At 49.2% G+C, this 21,207-nt stretch overlaps 8 protein-coding genes across 8 annotated transcripts; 2 read left to right on the forward strand and 6 right to left on the reverse strand.

The window, feature by feature from the left end:
- Positions 1-282: 282 nt before the first annotated feature.
- On the forward strand, positions 283-1,230 carry PEX2_035450 (class I SAM-dependent methyltransferase; the record flags this gene model as incomplete). The annotated part of the gene is made up of 1 exon (XM_016740820.1): positions 283-1,230. One exon carries the CDS (start codon positions 283-285, stop codon positions 1,228-1,230), a length of 948 nt encoding a protein of 315 aa, XP_016601433.1.
- Positions 1,231-1,287: 57 nt separating this feature from the next.
- On the reverse strand, positions 1,288-3,261 carry PEX2_035460 (putative glutamyl-tRNA(Gln) amidotransferase subunit A; the record flags this gene model as incomplete). The annotated part of the gene is made up of 7 exons (XM_016740821.1): positions 1,288-1,836; positions 1,890-2,013; positions 2,068-2,489; positions 2,543-2,642; positions 2,692-2,765; positions 2,825-2,923; positions 2,986-3,261. 7 exons carry the CDS (start codon positions 3,259-3,261, stop codon positions 1,288-1,290), a joined length of 1,644 nt encoding a protein of 547 aa, XP_016601434.1.
- Positions 3,262-4,526: 1,265 nt separating this feature from the next.
- On the reverse strand, positions 4,527-6,137 carry PEX2_035470 (putative di-, tri-valent inorganic cation transporter; the record flags this gene model as incomplete). Its single annotated transcript, XM_016740822.1, has 10 exons — positions 4,527-4,544; positions 4,588-4,824; positions 4,884-4,963; positions 5,021-5,288; positions 5,345-5,454; positions 5,502-5,582; positions 5,645-5,792; positions 5,842-5,886; positions 5,942-5,991; positions 6,032-6,137. The coding sequence occupies 10 exons, from the start codon at positions 6,135-6,137 to the stop codon at positions 4,527-4,529; spliced, it is 1,143 nt and encodes a 380-aa protein (XP_016601435.1).
- Positions 6,138-6,838: 701 nt separating this feature from the next.
- On the reverse strand, positions 6,839-9,130 carry catA (catalase catA; the record flags this gene model as incomplete). The annotated part of the gene is made up of 3 exons (XM_016740823.1): positions 6,839-8,392; positions 8,452-8,877; positions 8,933-9,130. 3 exons carry the CDS (start codon positions 9,128-9,130, stop codon positions 6,839-6,841), a joined length of 2,178 nt encoding a protein of 725 aa, XP_016601436.1.
- An 867-nt stretch (positions 9,131-9,997) lies between these two features.
- PEX2_035490 (AFG1/ZapE family ATPase) lies at positions 9,998-11,853 on the reverse strand (the record flags this gene model as incomplete). Its single annotated transcript, XM_016740824.1, has 4 exons — positions 9,998-10,348; positions 10,419-10,935; positions 10,997-11,450; positions 11,511-11,853. The coding sequence occupies 4 exons, from the start codon at positions 11,851-11,853 to the stop codon at positions 9,998-10,000; spliced, it is 1,665 nt and encodes a 554-aa protein (XP_016601437.1).
- Positions 11,854-12,752: 899 nt separating this feature from the next.
- Positions 12,753-14,539, reverse strand: PEX2_035500 (phosphatidylinositol-3-phosphate-binding protein BEM1; the record flags this gene model as incomplete). The annotated part of the gene is made up of 2 exons (XM_016740825.1): positions 12,753-14,470; positions 14,518-14,539. The coding sequence occupies 2 exons, from the start codon at positions 14,537-14,539 to the stop codon at positions 12,753-12,755; spliced, it is 1,740 nt and encodes a 579-aa protein (XP_016601438.1).
- A 2,138-nt stretch (positions 14,540-16,677) lies between these two features.
- Positions 16,678-18,292, reverse strand: PEX2_035510 (uncharacterized protein; the record flags this gene model as incomplete). The annotated part of the gene is made up of 3 exons (XM_016740826.1): positions 16,678-16,891; positions 16,959-18,204; positions 18,268-18,292. 3 exons carry the CDS (start codon positions 18,290-18,292, stop codon positions 16,678-16,680), a joined length of 1,485 nt encoding a protein of 494 aa, XP_016601439.1.
- Positions 18,293-18,720: 428 nt separating this feature from the next.
- Positions 18,721-20,695, forward strand: PEX2_035520 (ESCRT-II subunit protein VPS36; the record flags this gene model as incomplete). The annotated part of the gene is made up of 3 exons (XM_016740827.1): positions 18,721-18,821; positions 18,874-19,009; positions 19,067-20,695. The coding sequence occupies 3 exons, from the start codon at positions 18,721-18,723 to the stop codon at positions 20,693-20,695; spliced, it is 1,866 nt and encodes a 621-aa protein (XP_016601440.1).
- Positions 20,696-21,207: the final 512 nt, after the last annotated feature.

The raw sequence follows: 21,207 nt of genomic DNA on the forward strand, positions 1-21,207 counted from the left end.
TCGAACTTCTCCATTAGGACCTCTATGCTTGGAAGATGTTTACATTCTCGAAGTTCAACGAATAGAAGCAGTCTGGCTCATCAATCCCGATCCTTTAGCGGGTCTGCTTTGCAGCCAGAAGACACCACACTTCCTCGTTCTATACTTGTATTCGTCCCTGGAAATGACAAATAAAGAAAAAAAAAATGATATATGTTCGCAAGGACGTCATTAGTAACCTATAAGTATCCCCCCCCCCCCCCNTTAAATCATTACCTTCCAACCATTCAAACAAATTCCCAAATGTCCACATCAAGAATGACATCCAACAAAACACCAACTGCCAGAGAATACGGCTTCAACGCCAATCAAGGCGTAAACTGGTCCGACTACCTCACCTTCCGGCCAATCTACCCACCCTCCTTCTTCGAGAAAGTCTTCACTTACCACTCCCAAAAGTCCCACTCCACTTGGTCCCTCGCCCAAGATATCGGGGCCGGCTGCGGAATCGTCTCATCGAGTATTGCCCCGCACTTCAACAAAGTGATCGTCTCAGACCCTAACGACGGATACACCGCGCTCGCTCATAGGGTCCTCGTCGAAGAATCCCGCCTGCCAGAATCTAAGTTCCGGTTCCTGCAGGAAAGTGCCGAAAGGAGCTCTGTGGAATCTGACTCGGTCGATCTGATCATGGCATGTGAGTGTATCCACTGGACAAAGCCGGAAATTGCGATTGCAGAGTTTGCGCGAGAGTTACGCGCGGGTGGGACGCTTGTTATCACGCATTATAATTATCCACGCATTGTTGGGAACGAGAGGGCTCAGAGGGCTTGGACAGCTGTCTGTACATTTTATGCGGGTGAGGTTCATGACCCGATGCTTGATCATGCGTTGAGGATTCTGAATTCTGGGACTGAGGCTTTAGGGTTCCCTGTAGAGGATTGGGAGGGGGTGAAGAGGCTGTATGTTAATGCTCGGGGGAGTATTGAGGCATTTAGGATTAATGATCGAATTGGTGATAGTCAGGTTAGGGATGGGGAGGAGATCGTCTGGGAGGAGGAGGATGCGGATTGGATGGATGAGCAGGACTGTGACTGGTTCAAGGGCTATGCATCTACCTGGACGACACCTAATGTATCAGAGTCAGACATTAATCCGCTGTGGGATGAGATGGAGAGAAATTTTGAGGGGAACAAAGTGAAGACTGCTACGCCACTTGCTATGGTCTTTGCTACGAAGAGATATAGCTGATGTGTGATTTGTCTTGAGATTAAAAGTAACCTAGGCCAATTTATCTCCATTCCCAAGTCAAACCTTCAACTGTTTCTTCTCTCTAACGATCTCCTCGACAACCTTAGCCGCGGCTAGGGTTTCTTCGTCCTTAGACCGCTTCCCAGAAATTTGGAGTCCCACGGACGCGCCCTCATATCTCTCCGGGTCTTGGTACTTACGCCACTCCCTCTCATCAACCTCATCCCTAGGAACATACTCCCTATCTTGCTCCGTCAACACATCTACCTTCGGATCCACAGTGATCCCAGACGGGAACACTACAGAAGGCAGGTCTACTAAGTTCCAAATCGCAGTATAATTCCAATACTGCGACTCGCCCATCACTGCAGCGGCAGCGGGATATGTCGGAGAGAGAATAAAATCAACTCCGCGCCTATTGAGAAGAGCATGGTACTCATCTCTGTAGGCATCACGTTGTTTGTGCAGAGCCCATGCCTCGGGGTGAGAAAGAGGCGTGCTCCGGCTATAGGTAAAAGCCCAATCAGTCAGTGGGCGTGCAGGCTCGCCTGAAATGGCAAGAACCTCGCGTTGCTTGCTGGCAGCATCAGGGTAGTATAGAGCGGACTGAGTTATGTTAGCGTTATAGCGCGCGTGACCAGAGCAGATTCAGCACCCACAATAACTTCCCAGCCATGCTGGTGCTTATACGGCTCCCAGTCTACCACTTTCACACCTGCCGCTACCAGCTTCTCCTTGGCATGTCTCAAAGCGCGAGTGATAGGTGGATGGGGGCGGACCCAGCTAGGAAACGGATTAGTACAGTGACAAGAAATATATATTTGAATCACGACATACCCATCATCCCACATAATAGCCACTGTCATATCCCGTGTCGGAGCAATCGTCTTCCATGGCACAGGCATCAGTGACGTCTCAATATCCCAAGGCTCCTGCTCCAATACAGCTCGCTGAAACAGCTCTAGATCCTCAATCGAGCAGCTAGACAACGGACCCACCACGCCGCGGATTGTCTCCTGGCCTGAAGCAGCGACTTTAATTCCTGTTCCAGGGTTCCGCAGTGTGGAAGGGCGGAACCCGTACACACCGCAAAACGCTGCGGGGCAGCGAATTGACCCCCCGATATCACTCCCAATCCCTAGCGGCGCGCACCTAAATCCCATTGATGCACCTTCACCGCCAGAGGACCCGCCTGGGCTTAGAGTGCGGTTAAGTGGGTTCAATGTTGTGCCGGTGATGTTGTTGCTGCAGCACAGGTGCTAGATAGCGTTATTTATAAAATACACCGCTAATGTGGAGTTTATGGACTTACCATTAATGACTGGGGTTGGTTAGTCCGCACATGGAAAATGGCGCCGGCCTTGGATAGGAGTTGGAGGAGAAGGGCATCTTCCTTGGCGACTTCATCGACCCTGTTTTTCTTGTCAGCGGCGTGGTTTCTCGTGGCGTATTGATACTCACCAAGCTACGTATCCCGTATTGCAAGTTCGATTCTTCATGGAAATATGTTCTTTTACGCTGATTGGTATGCCATGCTGCCGTTGTTTCATTAGTAACTTTCTATACATTTCAACTGGTTTGAATATGAGCTCACCAGAGGCCCGACCAGTTTCCCTGTACGTCTATAGTACTCATCATGCTCTTTTGCGCGAGTGATTGCTTCGTCGGCCATAAACTCCGTTGCAAAATTGAGCTAACAACCATGTCGGGGTCAGTGCAAGAATTACAAGGGCGGAGTCTCGTAGTCTCTCTCACCAGTTGATGGCCCAACACGGCCCTCTTCAAGAACGCAACCACCACCTCTTCCGCGCTCAGTTTTCCATTACCCATTTCTGTCACCAGTTCCGTGGCCGACGTCTCAGTAATATTGAGCTCGCGCTCATTCAACAACCCACTTTGCTTGGGGAAGTCAACCACACTCTTCTGCGAGGGTGGCGGCAGCCTGTCCACAGGGAGAAGCCATTGCTTCGGAATAGAATTATTTAAGATGTCTTTGCCCTTTTGGGCTTGACTCTCCCAGTTACGAGTCATATTGAGGAATGATTGAAATGGGAATATGGGGGTATACTTCTGGTGGTTTGGAGGGTAAACTTGGGTATGAGAAAGAGGGAAGGGAAACACAAAGCATTTCGTATTTCCCCGCAGATAATCGGTGTGACCTACATGGCTATCTCGGAATCGGAACTTGTTTTCCATTGAGATAATGACCTATCTTACTGCTGTACACATCCCCGCATGGTAGAGTGGAGATGCTCTTATCTGAGGGACATCTTGCTGATTAAGGAATATATGCGCAGTCATTCTGTTCAGACTTTGGTTGCTGATAGATTGTACAATGGTACAATACACTGATAAAAATACGCTATTGCAAAAACTGGTTCCAGTTAGACAAATAGTCAATAAAAGAACCGAAAGTTCCGCGGAGGGAATAACCCCTAGCGTAATGAGGTTACTATCAAAGTGTGGGCAGGAGCAGACCGGGAGTTGGCGGTGCTAGCCCTGGAAATAGCGAGCGCTGAAATCGTCGACAAGCTGCCCCGTTTGATGAATCAGTTGGAGAACCTGACGATACAGACTGGCATCTGTTACAGCTAGCTCCGATGGGATCGATTGCAACGCGAACAAGATAGCAGATGATGTTGAATAGGATTTGTCATGTTGGAATCGCTGGTCGTTGTTTGCGTATACACATGTTAGGTTTCTGGTGGATCAGCTCCTCGTTAGCAATAATCAACGGATTGGCGACGTGGTGACCTTTCAATGATCACGATGCCTTTAATGGTCAAAGGAAGTGGGTATCGCACGGACAAAAGGTCCTCACTTACATGGTGGCCGCCACTAAGCTCCTTGGAGGATAGGCTTGCAGCTTAGTAGATTCCAGAGTTAATCTGTTGCTGACCAGGGTATTTGAAACTTGGATTTTAAAGCGATATATATATATATATCCGGAGGACTCGGTACATGTTAATTCACGGAGCTGCCAGTAAATCAAACATAGAATCCACTTTAGTATTAATCTCTTTCTCTATTAGGTCTATGGCACGGATAGTGACGTTCTAAAAAATACAAACGCCTTGGAACTAGGACATTGCAAAACAGATAATTTAATTAATTTAAAATAAAAATTAAAGAGCAAAAAAAGAAATCTCTCCCTCGGGGAATCGAACCCCGGTCTCCCGCGCTTATCGGTTTTAATGACAAGCGGAAATCATCACCACTAGACCAAGGAAGATGCGATGGTCGAGTTACTGCTCGACCACTTGGCTGGTTGATGGAAGAATTGGTGCATATTGACATCATGCCAGTGAAGTCAACTATACTATGTTTTTATCCACAACAAGTCAATTGCTCACACACCGTCCCACAGATAACCTGGCACCGGGAAGATTCATGCACCCCATCAACTTCCTCCAACTCGGGCTGCAGTGTAATGGAGTGGATTCCATAGGCATGGAAACATTCATTGATCACGCGCGCTGTCTTCATAAAGTCCTCGACTGAGTCCTCAGACACGACGACATGCACTGAAGCAAGGGTCTTTTGTTGGTTGAGACGCCAGATGTGGAGTTCATGGACTGAATTGACGCCCTTGATCTGGAGATTGTTAGTATGGAATGAAAGAAATACAATCGTGGAGGTGGAGGTGGAGTTACCTTTTCTAGGTCATGTTTGACATCGCACATGTCAACCCCAGTAGGCACGCTCTCTAGCAGGATCATCCCGGCTCGGCGCACTAGATAGGGTCAGCTTTGCTATTTCATTTTGCCCCTCTTCTGCGGAATACACTTACTCAGAGGGAAAGACGACAGAATAATGAGGATGGCAATGAACATGCTCACACCGGGATCGGCATAATGTCGGCCAGCATGGGGTGCCGCGAGCCAGATAATCAGACCTGCGGCCATGACGCCCAGGTTATTGATTGCATCGCCGATGACGTGGATCATCACTCCCATCATGCCCAGATCACCGTGGTTGTGACCACCATGACCATGGCTATGGCCGCCTGAGTCTGCGCAGTGATGTTTTTCGAAATGAAGATGTTTGTGATCGTGATGCTAAGTTATGTCAGTCGGTCTGGATTAATTGGATTCCTCAAATTATTGCAGCTTACTTTGGTGCTGGAATCATGATATTCCTCGCCAAGGTGAAGAACTGGTGTCTCAATTGTGGGTGATGGACTATGGTCATGACTGTGTTCATGCTCGTGTCCGTGTCCATGCTCTGGTCCCTGTCAGCTTGATACATAACAATGACTCCATAAATCGTACCGTGAAGGAAGACTGCGCTAATAATATTCAGGCCCAATCCGATACACCCAATGATGAACATCATCTTGGGGTTATGAACATCTAGATGCACCGTCAGTCATGACCAGACAAGATCAGCGTCCAGTCTGGGCGATGGGACTCACTTTGTAGAGCAATAAATCGCTCAATGGACTGCAAAAATATACTAATACCCAACCCAAACAGAAGAACGCCATTGAAAAAAGCACCGAGCAGCTGAGCCCGCTGCCAACCAAAAGTGAGCTCCTTGGGCGAGTCAGTGCGCTCAGATTTCTATTTCACATCAGCATGACCATCACCATACAACCATACGACACTGTACCTTCAATGCAACAAGAGCAATAATAAACCCAACTAGATCATTCAACTGCAATGAATCTTAGCAAAAAAACCCCTCCAACTCCACACCCGAAACCGCCTACATAGTGGAAAGCATCCGCAATCAGAGAAATAGAGTGGGTATAGAAGCCCACTAGCCCGGTATCAGCATGTCAGCATGTCAAAGTCCATACCAAAACCAAGAAAGGGCAACCGACGCGAAATCTCAGCCAGAAAGAAACATGTCGATATGCCAATCACAACGCTCAGTCGTGTCGAGCGTGATAGATGAAGAACCATGACTGCGGAGATCCAATAACAGAAAGGAATTGAAACAGAACAAAAATTCAGGAACGTAGCTTGCCATTGACGAAAAGTACATTTTTCGCTGCGAGATCGCGAATACTTCTGCCTTCCACTCTTAATTCAGAAAGCGGCTGGAGCAATACTCCTGCTGTGCGACTCTTCCTGAAAGGTGGCCGGTGGCTCCGGTACGAGGCATGTAAAGGACATGGTATGCGGGAGGTTGAGTATTATAGAGAGTTTAAGTGATTTCTTGGACTCAATTGGTCCAGTTTCTCTGTAATGGTGGTATATCATTGCTAATGGCGGTTGGGGTATGTTATATGGGAAGGGTTAGGGTTAGGCACAAGTACCAAGGGCTGGAGCTACATGGGCCCAAAAGGATCTGCCAAAGGATCTACCAAAGGACCTTGCTAGCATGGAATCTTCTAGGATCATATTTTCCCCAGCCCTACAGGAACTTGCGGATTGGGGTTGTGTGTTTTGCCGATCAGCCGATGAAGAATGCAGACTGGCTACCTACGTGGTGTATCACAGCATTTGCAGGTGGGACCCTACCACAACCTTGAGAGTGTGTACAAAAATGTATTAAATATTAGGAATATAGAGCGGCTGAAATTCTCATTCAACAAAAAAGCTAACAGTTTTGATACAATTGTCATGGTCACATTTTAATTCGTTTGATATAAAACACCAACTCAAGCAGCAATCTGGTCAGAAAGCCCATCCAGCTCACGCGCCCAGTTACGGTGTCGAGAAATATGCCAAATAAACTGCTCAGCCAGACCCTTTGAATCAGGCCCTACGATGCCAACTTTCAGCAATGAAACCGCGTCTCCATGGCCCGTGACAACACCATAGGACTCCTTGAGTGGAGAACCACTTTGCGCAACCTCGACTTCAGGAAGCCCGATCTGCTTCTCAATAAATGGCACAGCCTCATTAGCACCAGCAATAGCCTTAAGATGAGCGAAAGACTCAGAGATCCAGTGCTTGAAAACGCCATTCTTCAACAACGCCTGGATATGCTTTCCACCAGGCACGTAGACCGCATCGAACAGCGTCGAGCGCACCCCAGAAAAGAAGTGGTCAGGAATAACCTTCTGCCCAGACTCGGCAGTCACACCCTGGCGCTGTGCACCGATCGTAAAAACAAACGCGCCACGCTCGCTGAGCACCTCTTTCATCGTGGTATACTGGTTGAAGTCGAAGCCATCGGCAAGCAGGATGGCGATGCGGCGCGTGGCGATGATTGGTTTCTCTGGCATGAATTCAAGTTGGCTAAGACCCTTGGCTTTGATACCTTTGTTTTCTTTTAGAGATTTGACCGGTGTATCGCCGCCGACGTTCTTCGCGACAGTCTTGGCTAGATCTAGATCGATCGCTGACAGACGCTCGGTCATGCGCTTATAGACGATGGGGTCGTCGCAGTGGTCTAGCTCGAAGGAGAATGCCTTCGCCACATGCATCTTTTCAATCGGCGAGAGCGAGTTGTAGAATACCTGCGCCTGGTTGAAATGCTCTTTGAACTTGTCTGATAGCGCGCGCTTCTTTGGGCCCTGGTGTTTCTGCGGGTAGCTGACGAAGCCGCCCTGCTCTGCTGTCGCGGGCGGGTTGGCTTCGAACCGGTTCGGCCAGTAGTTCACTGTGCCCTTTGTGATGCGGTGTCTGCCCTGGCCATCGCGGTTGACTAGACTCATGTATGGACATACCGGCCTGTTGATGGGCAGTTCTTCCCAGTTCGGTCCGAGCCGTGAGATCTGTGTGTCGAAGTATGAGAAGTTGCGACCTTGAAGCAGGGGATCGTCGGAGAAGTCGATGCCGGGCACGATATGGCTCGTACAGAATGCGACCTGCTCGGTTTGAGGGAAGAACTCGTCGATGTTACGGTTGAGTTCCATCTCGCCGATGTAGCGGATGGGCACTAGCTCTTCGGGCCAGACCTTCGTGGCGTCAAGAGGGTCGAACTCGAAGTTGTCAGCCTTTTCTTCGGGGATGAGCTGCAAGCCAAACTTCCAGCGTGGGAAGTGTCCTGCTTCGATCGCCTCCATTAGGTCTTTTCGGTGGAAGTCGGGATCCTGGCCGTTGATCTTCAGCGCCTCATCCCAGACGAGCGAGTGCACTCCCAACTCTGGGGTGAAGTGGAATTTGACGAAATGGCGTTTGCCGGCCTTGTTAATCAAGGAATAAGTATTCACGCCGAATCCCTGCATCATCCGGAACGAACGCGGAATAGCTCTATCGGACATAATCTGCCACGAACTGTATCAGCAACCTGATACTAACCCACACAGGAAATAGAAATACTGACCCACTGGTTCATATGCGTAACCTCCGAGTGCATATACTGAAAATCCCAGAAGTTATTGTGCGCAGACTGACCCTGGGGCACCTCGTTATGCGGCTCAGGCTTAACAGAATGAATAACATCAGGGAACTTGATCGAATCCTGAATAAAGAAAACAGGAATATTATTCCCGACGATATCCCAGTTTCCCTCCGCGGTATACATCTTGATGGCGAACCCTCGCACATCGCGTACCGTATCTGCGCTGCCCCGACTACCCTGCACCGTCGAGAACCGCAGGAACAGCGGCGTCTCCCGGCTGGTATCGGTCAGAACCCCGGCGGTTGTTACGTCCGCAGCGCTCTCATATAGTTTGAATTTGCCGAAGGCGCCTGTCCCCCGTGCGTGCACTACTCGCTCCGGAATGCGTTCGTGGTCGAAGCGCATTATCTGTTGTTCGTTAGTCTGTTTGTTCAGATATATATTGGTGTATGTGTGGATGTACCTTCTCACGAGCGATTTGGTCTTCCAGGAGTGATGGCCCTGTCTTCTTTTCGTCTACTACACGGAGCCATTGGTCTGGGTTGGAGATTTTGACGCCATGGTCAGTTGTCATATGCTGCTTGGCGTGGACATCGACGGTATCCTTTTGTAGATCAGCATGCTTGCCGTCTGCAGCCTTTGAGTTTGGATTTGCTGCCATAGTGTGTGGCTGATATTATAATGATACCAGGAAAGAAAATATGGTAGGTGAAGTTTGCGTCGGCATGAATTTCCCACTTTATATCTAAAAACCAAGCTGATCACTGTGCAATCCCCCAGATGCGACGTCAATGATGTAATCTCCAGTTGCGAGATCGCATCTACCAGCGAAATAAAATCCGACAATTACAAATCCCAAAGTTGATTATCCAAGTCGTCGAGCCTAGCCAGGGTGGAATGACCACTTTGCAAGAATGACCATGGTATGACCTACCACTGTACCCTACCCCGGGCACTTTACCAACCAATGCCGACAGGAAAACCGGTAATAGAACAAAACAGACAAGAAACATTGCGAATTCCTCCCTTTTAATTCGCGGGGCGGTTTCCTGCAGTCCACCCGGGGGTTAGTTATAGCTCGGTAGCTTTTGCTTGTGTTGTCTGGGCGGTCGATCATGGGGAGTTCCACTGGCAATACAAGGTATTGGCACCGAAATGGTGGGTCATGCCGATTGCAGGTTACCGATGACGTGAAATTATGCCTGGATTCGAGCTTCTTATTTATTGGACGTCCTGCCTATGTGGATTATCCCGGAGATGACCTTAATGGAGTGTGACGTCACCTGATATCAGGGTGGGAATTATGCCCGAGCATCGCCAACATATATATCATAGGGAACTGAGCTGAGGATGAATGTGTTAAATATACTTTGTAGATATGGTATATGATATAGGTAACTCGAGGGAATCCAAGATAATTCACAATTCTAAGGAAAGCTATGCTATATACACTAAACTCGATCTATGTGCATAGGTATCTCTCTAGAGCACAATGTAATGTAAGGAAAGACAGGAGGGCAAGCAAAATCTACATGTTATCCTCACTCCAATGACTCCTCGTCTTCTGCCAAGCGTCGCGTTCCTCCTTGGTTTGTGCAGGACTTTTTCCAAGTCCCAATCCGCGCTCCACCCACTCCTTACTCCCCATCTCAGAAAGACGGGAAAGAGCACGCGCAAATGCAAATCGCTCCTCGTCACCACTGAAAATAGATGTGTTCTTCAGCATCTGCACGGACATGCCGAGGTCGTCCATTAGCATGCGCATGGAGTCGGAGAGATCTGAGTGGTCGTTGCCGTCGCCTTTGAGGGTCTTCTTTACGTCAGATTCGGAGATGAAGAGGTTTGTTAAGGGGACTTCGGTGGTGAGAACCAGTTTGGCCTGTTGACGTGGGTTGTTAGTTGACTGCATTATAAAAAAAAGGTGAACGGAAACCTTGCTCATTACTCACCCTACTCTCATATACCGCATCGATAAAGGTAATGAAACGTCTCGCTAGATCACGCTGGGTATGGTTCATGCTCGGCACGTCCGTGACAATGAAGGCATCATAATGCCGGACGAGCTCGAGGTAGTCGGCTGCACCTGTGGCCGTGCCGATAAGCTCCTGGAAGGTGAACTGCGTAGCCTTGCCGCTAGCACGGGGAACCTTGATTTCGCGACCCCAGACGACTTGCGATTCTGTGTGCGGCGGGTCATTGATAGGGTCGCCCAGGAACTCGAACCACTTCTGCGCGTGCTGTTGTGCGTCCTCGCCTAGCGGATAGTGGTAGACGGCAGCCGGGGGCCGGGGGATTTTGCGATAATCTGTCGGGGAGTTGAGATTGATGACGCTCAGATCAGTTTTGAGGAGGTTGATGCATGGGATGAAGGATTCGCGCTGGATGCCGTTTTTGTACAGGTCGTCGGGATGACGGTTAGATGTGGTGACGAGGACCACACCGTGGGACATGAGGATCTCGAGAAGCCTAGTTGGTGGCTTGTCAGCTATGTTTTTGACTAGGTCTCGTCTGGGGAGAGAACACATACCGTCGCAGGATCATTGCATCGGCTACATCCGTACACTGGAACTCGTCAAAGCAAAGCACGCCCGCAAGCTCGGCAATATCGGCCGCAACCATCGGAAGCGCATCGAAATCGTTTCCATACTTCATCTTCACCACGTGCATGCGCTTATGTACATCCTGCATGAAGTTATGGAAATGAATGCGCGTCTTATCCTTGATGTTCGGCGGCAGCGTATCGAAGAACAGATCCATCAACATCGTCTTGCCACACCCAACATCGCCATACATGTACAGTCCCTTTGGAAGGTTATCGGGGATAGCAGACTTTTCCTTCTTCTTCGCGCCACCGCCGAACAGAGACCCAAAGAAGGACGACTTTTGCTGTGGGTCGAGAGACTCGGGCTTGGGGTGAACAACTTTGGGCGGGTTGTAATCCTTTAGCGCTTCGAAGAGGTCCTGTAGATTTTGGATAATCCCTATAGAATCGGCGCATGTCAGCTTAGAACTGTGCTCCGCCGGAGTTGGTCACAGCCTACCTCTCTGATACTCATCATCTCTCAGTCTCCCCTCCTGCACACGCACATCATATTCCCTCATGGGTCCATCCTGCGGCGGAGCGGTGACGGTCTTCTTGCCGTCCGAGACTGTTGCCAGATCTCGCCCCTTCGGTGATTGAACAGCCAGCTGGGGGCGGATCCTCTCCGAAGACACGCATAGCAATGGAGATCGACTCGGTCGCCGTAGTATATTGAGTGCCCTCTGCTCCGTGGCATAGGATCTACGAGTGGCGCCCCGCAGCGTCGTAGGGCGGAGGCTCCGAGGCGCCCGCAGCGCGCTCGGGAGGCACTCTGCGCATAGCTTTGCCGATGGGCGGCTCATTGGCGTGCTTTTTTGGACGTTGGCTTGGCAGGTTCGTTGCGACGGTAGACTCGAGGTCGGGTTTAGCTGGCGGAGAGCGGTTGTAATGCGAGGGCGTTAACCGAGGTATTGTATTGTAGGCAAGGATTTGTTTTTCCTTCGGAAAACGGCGACAGGTTCTCGTAAGCTAAGGTAGGGCCCAGGCTGTAGATGGCGAATTACAACACTCAAAATATTTACACAGCTCCTGCAGCCCTCTTGACTAATGACAAAGATTCTAGTGGACAACCGTTAGATCCGTATTCCTGGGGCCGAAGAGTCGGAACTATGGAGTCACGTGACTCTATCATTGCCGTTCTACCTCAAAATATGTATGTTTCTAAAGTTATATCAAGATGTATTTAGTATCAAAAGAGCTGTGAGACACCACGGCTAGGCCACTCTCAGGTGAGAAGGCCCCCCGGTATATGCACGAGAAGTAAAAAAAAAGTATGTACACAACACAGAAGCAGGCAGACCGGGGTATGATCCTGAACAGGATAAGATGTAGATCTGATGCGAAATGGACGCAGAAATCAAAAGGAGAAAGCCCATAATGCGACATTGCAGAAACAATAAAACCAAAGAAAAAGAAGACATGCAGATAGAAAGGAAACCATGCCGTACATCCCCGCATCAGATTCGTTAAATCGCGATCTCGTCCTCATGGACCATGTGAAATCGCTCAAAGAATCGATGACCAGTTTTGAAAAAGAAGAAGGGAAAAAAAAAAAACAAAGATCATGAATCATCCCAAAAAAACTCCAATGCACCAACCTTACTCGTGGCAAACATTAATATGAGATTGATGATAACCTCATCGATGAAATCAAGGGCAAGTCTATCGTTGACCACAACACCAGGGAAGAAACGAGTGCTTTTTATGCGACATTGACGAAGAGGGTCAGCTTGGTGTTCCGCTGCATGGCATTCTCCAGATCCTGATCTGTGTAGAGATCGATGTAGGAGCCAGAGGATTCGTCACGGTACTGCACAACTATGTCGTCCTGGATCTTCAACCGGTCGCATAGCTTGTCCTTGAGGTGCTGCATGCTCACGCCAGATGGGATGCGGATCGCAATCAGGTCATCCTGGAAGAACACCTTGACCTTCATCGCGCTGTTGGCCGATGCGCCGGAGGCTTGGGTAATGGAGCTGGGTTGGCGGTTCATGGGTGGCGGGCCACCGTTGGCATAGGGTGTGGGTGCTGGAGCACGCTGCTGAGATATCCGCTCAGTGGACGCATTGATTTGCTGCTGCGAAGACTGGCGCGACACGGTTTGTTGGGTATCCATGCCGCCGGAGTGTTGAGATCCACCTGAGAACCGCGCGTCCTCGCCGAACGCATTGGGGTCGATTTCGAAGTCGCCTTCTCGGGGCGAGAAGAGTTCGCACACGAGTTGACAACGCGAAATATGCGGGGGCATAGACAGGAGCTTCTTGATGTATTCGTCCAGGTTCTGTCGTCGGCCATTGGAAATCGCGTCCGTGACGTGGGTGACAGGACCGGGCATGAAAGGGAGGGTTCGCCCACGACCACGGTTGCCAGCTTCGTCTTCGAATTGAGTCAGAAGGGCGATCTGGAAGTCGTAGAAATCGTGATAATAACGCGACAGCTCCCAGCAGCGACCGTCTTCCATCTTCGCCTCGATAATGTACCAATACTTGTCGTTATCGAAACAGTAGCGTGGAATGTAGGCGGAGACGGGGATGAGAAGTTGGTAACCTTGTTGCGCCATGGGTACTTGCGACAAGGTTCCCTTGCTGGCGTTACGTTGGTGCTCCTGCTCAAGCCCATCATCGGTCAGTAAATGGAATCGCAAATGGGAATCAGAAATTTCGCCTACATAAACATTGCCATTTTGACTCATTTGACTCTGGTGGCCCATGGACATGTTCTCCATACCCGAGGTGACAGCCATCATGTTGCCACCGCCGTGACCAGCCTCGATTTTGCCCAGTGTGATACTACTATTCTTGTATTCCGCCGTCATCTTCTTCCACTCCTCAACCTTGGGAACACCGGCGCGTCGCACTGCATCAAGCGGGTCGGTCACAGCCTGTCCGCTCTGCATATCACGCAATTCGATGAAAGAAACGGGAATCAGTCCTGGGCCGCCGAGACGACCGATAGGTTTGGCGACAAACCACTCCGGATTAGATTGGGCGATGACGATAATGGCTTCGCCCGCCTTCGCGTCCAATTCATCGGGTCGCTCCGCCTGAAAATCGTACTGGACAATTCCATAGACCATGGCGCCTTGACCCTTGAGTGCAGACATTCTAAATGCGCCGTTCTTGGTGATGGGAGAATCTTGGGAAAGACCGCGGTCGGAGAATCCTGAGTCGTGGTCCTTGGACAGGTCGCCGGAACCCCCACTATCCCTCTCGTTTTTGCCGATAACCTCAAAAAAGGAGACGGGCACAAGCCCCCTAGCACTAGGGATCAGCGGATTGCACGCTTCGTACCAATCCGAATCGTCCTCCCTGCTGATAACGTGAAAGAAATCTCCCTTGCTGAATGCCAATTCCTGTGAGGTCCCCGGCTCCGGTTGGTAGTCGTAGAGCGCTTTAATTACCTGGGAAATGCGGTCAGCCACTGCCAAGAACGAGTCGGAGAGTGGGACAAGGAGGGGCGAATTCAACCCAACTGGCGAATTTGGCGCATTTGGTGCATTTGGTGCATTTGCGCAAGGAACTCACTTTTTTCGGAGGTAGGATCGCAATAGCGGACTTGGGTGTAATGGAGATGTGGTGATGTTTGGGTTCTTTCTCCCCCTTCAAGGATCGCCTAAAGGCCTATAATTTTTTTTCGAAACCGGATTAATTAATCTTGATACCAGGTAATACTTCGGAAGGGGAACTCACCTTCATGATAAAAGAGTTTTGTTTTTTTTTTATAAAAAAAGGGTTCAAGGAGAGAAAGAGGAGGAAAGAGAGGAGCAGCCTCTTTTTTAGCCAAAATGTATACCTTGACCAGCGTAATCCGTATTGCGGTTCCAACCACGCGGCTTGGATGATTGCCAGGGGCCCGCTTTTTGCTTTTTTTTACTTTCTTTGTGGTTATATGTTGTATGTTGTTGTAGATACTTTAGGATAGATGTATTCCCGGGCATTCCAGGCATTGTAGGCATCTCTATACTAGTCTTTTGATCTTATATCTACGGCAATGAACCTTTGAAGATGGTATGGTCATGTCAATACAGGATGACGCCAGCCTTCAGAACCTTGGAACCTCCTCAGGTTGAGCCTCGGGATATACATCGATGTACATCAATAAGGACATTAGATGTCTTACTTGAAAGGTTCAAAGGGCTCTAGAACCATAATTTCCCCAATGGAATATATTCGAACACGCCTTTCCAATTCTACATTTGCTATCTCCAGATTGTCCAGATTACAAGCCGTATTACTTATTGCCGCCGTTGGGCAGACAAATGATAATCCACCGTCGGCGGCTAGTGCAGCAGAATCACACCCTACTAGACTAAATGCGACTCTGTCCGAGTCTCTCCACTTGCCATTTCTTATATGTACCTTGGACATATTTTACAGACTACATACATACTAGTTCATTCATACATTTTCATACAACATACATGGTACAGGTACATAGTAAGAAAAGGTACGAAGTACGGAGTACACAGAACGAAAAAGAAGAAAAAGAAGGATCTTTGCCCCTCACTTCCCCACTTATAACCATGGTTCAGCTATACCTAAACCGCGGATTCTGACGTCGTCTCAAAGCCCGTTCCAGTCTTTCTCTTTTAGTAATTTTTTGGAAAATCAATTTAGGGATATACGGAGGTACTATATATACTCGGGGATCTCCACCGAAACAAAGGGGAAAAAATGGATAAAGATGTATCAAAAACAAAGGGCCTAGAATGGGGGCCGAATCGGATGGGGAGAATTAATCCGTTCTTATTAAAAAGATATTTCGAAATAAAATTCTGGGGCTGACCACGAATGCGCGGCTCCTGCAATCTGCCGACTGTACATGTATGCAGAGGAAATTTCATCTCGAATTTTATGAATTTTAGATACAAGAATTAAAATTATAAAAAAATAATTAAATAATTAAGACACTGGCAAGCTGAAGAAACTCTGTTTAATGTCGATCATCGGCCATATCTACAAAGTACAAAGTACATTGACCCAATGTTGTATTCCGGACTCCGTACTCCGTACTCCATACGTAAGCCATGGATTGTGCCGCTTGGCAGGTCCCCGCACCTGGGTCTCGACCAGAGTTTCCAAGGTTGCTAACTCGCTTCCTGGTACGGCCGAGCGTTGGCCTTGGTTACCACGTGGCGACTTTCTATGTATTCGAACACTATCCAAATTTGAGGCCATCTACTCCGTACGAGTCAAGGAACTCTGCATATGAGATAAGTACTGGATAGATTGGATGTAAGTATTTACTATGCCAATTGTGCAATCACCTCTCTCCATCGGACCAAGTCAAAGAGCACATGTTTTGTTCTCTGGTTCCAAGAAAAAATCAACCAACTCCAGAACCAGACGCCCGCCGGGGGTGTGTTAGTATCGTCGCAATTCCACTGGCCATCCTGTGGCAACAAATCCGGATGATGATGTCGAGGAGAAACCCAGGAGAGACGGGAACGAATAGGCAACAAAAAAAAAGGAAGAACTTTCGAAAGGATATGTCGTATCCATGTGGACGCATGTCAACGCCTGCCGCTTTTGAAAATACGCCAAAAAAAGATAAAGAAAATGACCTTGACTAAGATCCAATGGTTTATGATCCTCGGGGCAAGAAAGAGATGGAAAATGAGAACTTGGTTAGATCTGGCCTTTGATATCGACGACGCGGTGGGCGGCTGCTTTGGCTTGATCGAACAACGAGCCTGCTTTGCCCGTCAACAGCCTTACAGCCCCGTTCCTCTCCTCCAGCAGTTCTTCGGAGGAGTTGTCTAGAACAAAACGTGCGGTCTGTTCATCGGATTCGAATCCAAGCTCTTCTGTGATAAATCGGATGTTGACATCTGGTTTGTATCTACAAAAACAAAAAGTCAGCTAGAATGCTCAAATAAAACAAGGGAACAGGGAAAATCAAGACTCACGCTCTACACATGGTTGCAAGAGCACTCAACCGCTCACGTTCGACAAACATGTCCATGAGGTAGGCTCCCATATTCGGCGTATCAAGGTACAGCTGGAAGAAACGATGGTAGTTCCCAAGTGCAAGGGCAGAGCGGACATCCAGGGCATGCTTCACGGCCAGGTCTTTCTTATCTTCTGCAGTCACATCGGCTAAAGCGTCGTTCATCGCTGTCCAGTTCCGCGTGTAAATGAAATAGAGAATACGATAGGCCTTGAATTCTGTCGGGTGTCCCCCCAGCTGCTGGGCATACAGCACTCGTAGCTGGGTCTGGCACTGGTTGTACTCACCAAGATCCCCTTTTTCCAAGGCGATGCGCGCGTGGATTTCGTAGACAACAACAGTGAATTCATTTCGGATGCGCTGGACCGTTAGGTCTTGACGCAAAGACTTGAACTGGTCACAGATGTAACCATAGTTGCCATCATGCTTCCATTTCTTCTTCAATAGATCCAAGGCTTTTTGCAAAACCGGAAGAGGACGAACACTGTCCGGGTTGGGAGCAGAGGTCAATCGGAAGTAGTTCTTCTCCAATGTTTGGCATCGCCCGACAACGGGGCCTTGATCCGCGTCGGCAGCACGCGTCGGCGATCCTGCAGGAGAAGAGGGAGAGTTCCCGCTGCCCCCTACTCCCTCAAAACGCTTTCTCCTCATCTCCAAATTAGCTTTGGACTTACTAGACTGGTCCAGTGTTATGCGTGGCTTTTTCTCTATGGTAGGGTGAGTAACTCGATCTTCAAAACGATTGCGGTTAGCTTTTCTCCATGGCGGCGATCCAGTTTCCGAATGATGGCCGTCAGTTGACTTTCGCTTCCGTGTGGCATCTCCAGGAGAAGCTGGGTGACTGGACGCCCAGTTTGAAGAGCTGGGGTTGGCCAAGATTTTGTTGCGTTCATTCTGCACCATAGTTTGGGGCAAAGGTAGCCTTTCCCAGTCGATCAATCCCAGCTTGTCATTCTGGGCCGCTTCTGTAATGACATGCTTCAACTTCTCCTGCATTTCGGGAGCGCTCACGCTTGCAACTTGATTTTCGGGAGCAAAGCAACGTTGCACATACGAGCGTACGGGTGGTGGGAACTCCATCCGTGCCCGGGCTTCTGTATCCGGTGATGCTGACTGAGTGGGTTGGAGAGGCGCAGTTCCATTTGTTGGCTTTGTATGATGGGCGAGGCTACGACGCGCTTGGACTGGAGTGTATGCTGGAGCCGCTGTCCGGCTGTTAGCCTCCTGGCACGAGACCAACGTGACTCGGGTCGAATTATTTTTCATACCAGCTGGAGGAAATGCACTAGACATCGTGCCTGGGGCGGTAGAGCGCCAAGGTGGTACACTGGAACTCATCGTAGATGCAATATTTGGAAAAAAACAAAGAAACAAGATGAAAGGAAGTAAAGAGCTACGAAGGGGCAAAACTCGAGGAACGGCTGGAAGAGTCAAGTTTTTGATCTTACTCCTCGGCTGGTACTGGGTTTGGGATGAGAGAAAAGATGACGAACGTTTATTTTCAAGATGAGATGGTCACGAGCCGAAGGGAAGTGAGAGTGAAGTCCACACAGACTCGACCCGTGACGGTGAACGATGCTCGCTTACTCACCGGATATTTGTTTGTCCGTGAATCTTGCCTTATCAGGTTATCGCAATCGCCTTGGCTTAAATGACATAGGTACCTCTCTCTTGTCTCTTTATGGATCTCCTTGATGTTGGGAGCTAGTTGAACCTACTAGATGTTCTTCAAGTCGCTGGATCTGACTACTGCGCTCAGACCCTTGCTATTACCCGATGAGATTCTTCTCTTTGTCCAGGACGCGGTGGGGTTGTATGAAGGGTAAGTAGCTCATGATGATGCTCCTGATGCGGGGTGCTGATTAGAGGCAAAGGAAATACAAAATCCAGAATTACCAAAATGGCCATGCCTACCTCACATCCCACAGAGTGTGCTATGTTGCGGCCGAGGACCCGCGGAAGTACTCAGTGGCTATTGATCTGAAAGAAATCGATCGAGTGGAATCTCAGGTGCGACATGCATACATCTTCCTTTCGAGGTTTCTTATCTCGGTTGGTCACTAACAGACCCACGTATTCAAGGCTGGCTTCCTGAAGTCTTCTCCGAAGCTCACCATATACCCGAAACCCCAGAAGAAGAAGACCGATAAGTCGAGGAGCGCAACAGCCAGCCCGGCTGTAGCCCAGCAATCGGCCCTTCATCCAACGCAATCACTTTCTCACCTCCCACAAATCAACCTCCCACATAACTCATCATCTCCAAAGCTAATCAATGCCACTTGGATCTGTCCCATATGCTCATTCTCCAACCCAGTCCCGTCTAATTTCGACCCCGCAACGGCTAGTGCGGCTACAAATTTGCCCCCTTGTCTAGCATGTGGCATCAAACCACCATTTACGACCGTTCTCAAAGCAGCGATCAGTGCTGTAACAAGCCGGGAGTCTCCATTACTGGGTTCAGTTGGATCGCCAGCCATTGCACAAGATACTAACCAACCAATTTCCAATGCATCTTTATCGCCTCTTGGGCCCCGGGAAACTGTCTCTTGCCCGCGATGCACCTTTGTGAACCATCCATCTCTCGTGGAATGTGAGATTTGTGGAGCCCCACTATCTGCTGGTTCCTCAGCGAACACCAATCGTGTGGACTCTCCTGCGCCGTTATTTGAGCAATCGCACATCGCAAACACGGAAGTCAGTGAGAGCATTAAACTTTCATTTCGTGCAGGTGGCGATAAGACATTCCATGAAAGACTCAAGGGGGCCTTGGTTCAAAGAAAATGGCTCTTGCAAAATGCGCCCCCAATGCCTTCGCCCTCGCAAGGAGTCTCCTCGCCGGGCTTTCCTTCCCCTGCTGCTAGCGTTGAAAGCCCTCTACCCTCAGTACCACGACCTTCCGGGGTTGGTATCGCGGGATTAGAACGCCGAGGGCTGGAAGCTCGGAGGAAAAACGAGCTAGTCATAGGGAACGCCTTTGAAGACCTGGAGGCTTTAATGGCCTCCGCCAAGCAAATCGTTGCTCTGGCTGAGACTTTAGCGCGTGAGTCGGGCATGACTACTAATGAAGGCTCTCCAGAAACCAGTGCGGTGCTATCTGAATCCGCTGCTGCTCTCGGGATGGTGACAACCAAAGACATGCTCAGTTCCGGATCTGAAAGTCTATATTTATCAGAACTTGCGCGCGATTTGGCCGAGTATCTCACTGATGACCGAAAAGGCATTTTGCAGCGGGAAGGTGGGATTATGAGTCTAATTGATCTCTGGGCTGTCTTCAATCGGACCCGTAATGGAGTAGAATTGGCCAGTCCTTCGGATTTCCAGAAAGCAGCGGAGCTGTGGGAAAAACTCAAGTTGCCAGTTCGTCTACGACGATTCAAAAGTGGCCTTCTTGTGGTGCAGCGATATGACTGGAGCGACGAAAAGACCATTGAAAAACTTCAGGCCTGGATGGAGGAGCTCCGGCGAATTCCCCCCGACGATCCTGTTCCCTGGGATTGGTCCCTGTTTGGTCGGGCCGTTACTGCTCAAGAAGCTGCACATCGGTTCAAATGGAGCGTCGGAGTGGCCGCCGAAGAGCTGGAGATGGCTGAAGATAGGGGGGTTCTCTGTCGAGAAGAAGGGATTGAGGGTCTACGCTTCTGGCGCAATTATATCTTGTCCCGTGAGTATGGTGATCTCTCTAGCCTTGCTATCTGAGGCGGTGTGATGCCACACGAATGTATATACGTACAAAATCGCATACACACCCGTTGATATGCCGGGGCTGTGACCTATCCACGACATAATAGAATGATGTTTGAGGCCAGAGCATGAGGCCGTGGACCTTTTATAACCCCCACTGTGAATTGGCGATTCTACCTATGCACCAGGACTAAAGCATATTGCCAAGATCCCGAGATTCCCATGTGAATGCTGTCACTGCATACTACACCTACAGCCATTAATGCATCTACCTACCCATGGTGGTTCGACCACACACCACAGCGGCAGATGGCGCATTGCATACCGCTTCAGGGGAAGCAGAAACATGAGAGAAAGCAAATCCATCCAATACATATCCAAGCCACAGATCGTAGATGAGATAGAGGCCATTTATTAATCTTCTCTAGTATACCCTGCAATTATCAATTAAGTACAAGTATTACCAACATATGTATACATGGTGTCGGAAATCACCGGTACAGCAATGTATGTTTCAAAATGACAGA

The sequence above is a fragment of the Penicillium expansum genome, assembly GCF_000769745.1.
Source record: "Penicillium expansum strain MD-8 chromosome Unknown contig106, whole genome shotgun sequence".
Classification (NCBI taxonomy): Eukaryota; Fungi; Ascomycota; class Eurotiomycetes; order Eurotiales; family Aspergillaceae; genus Penicillium; species Penicillium expansum.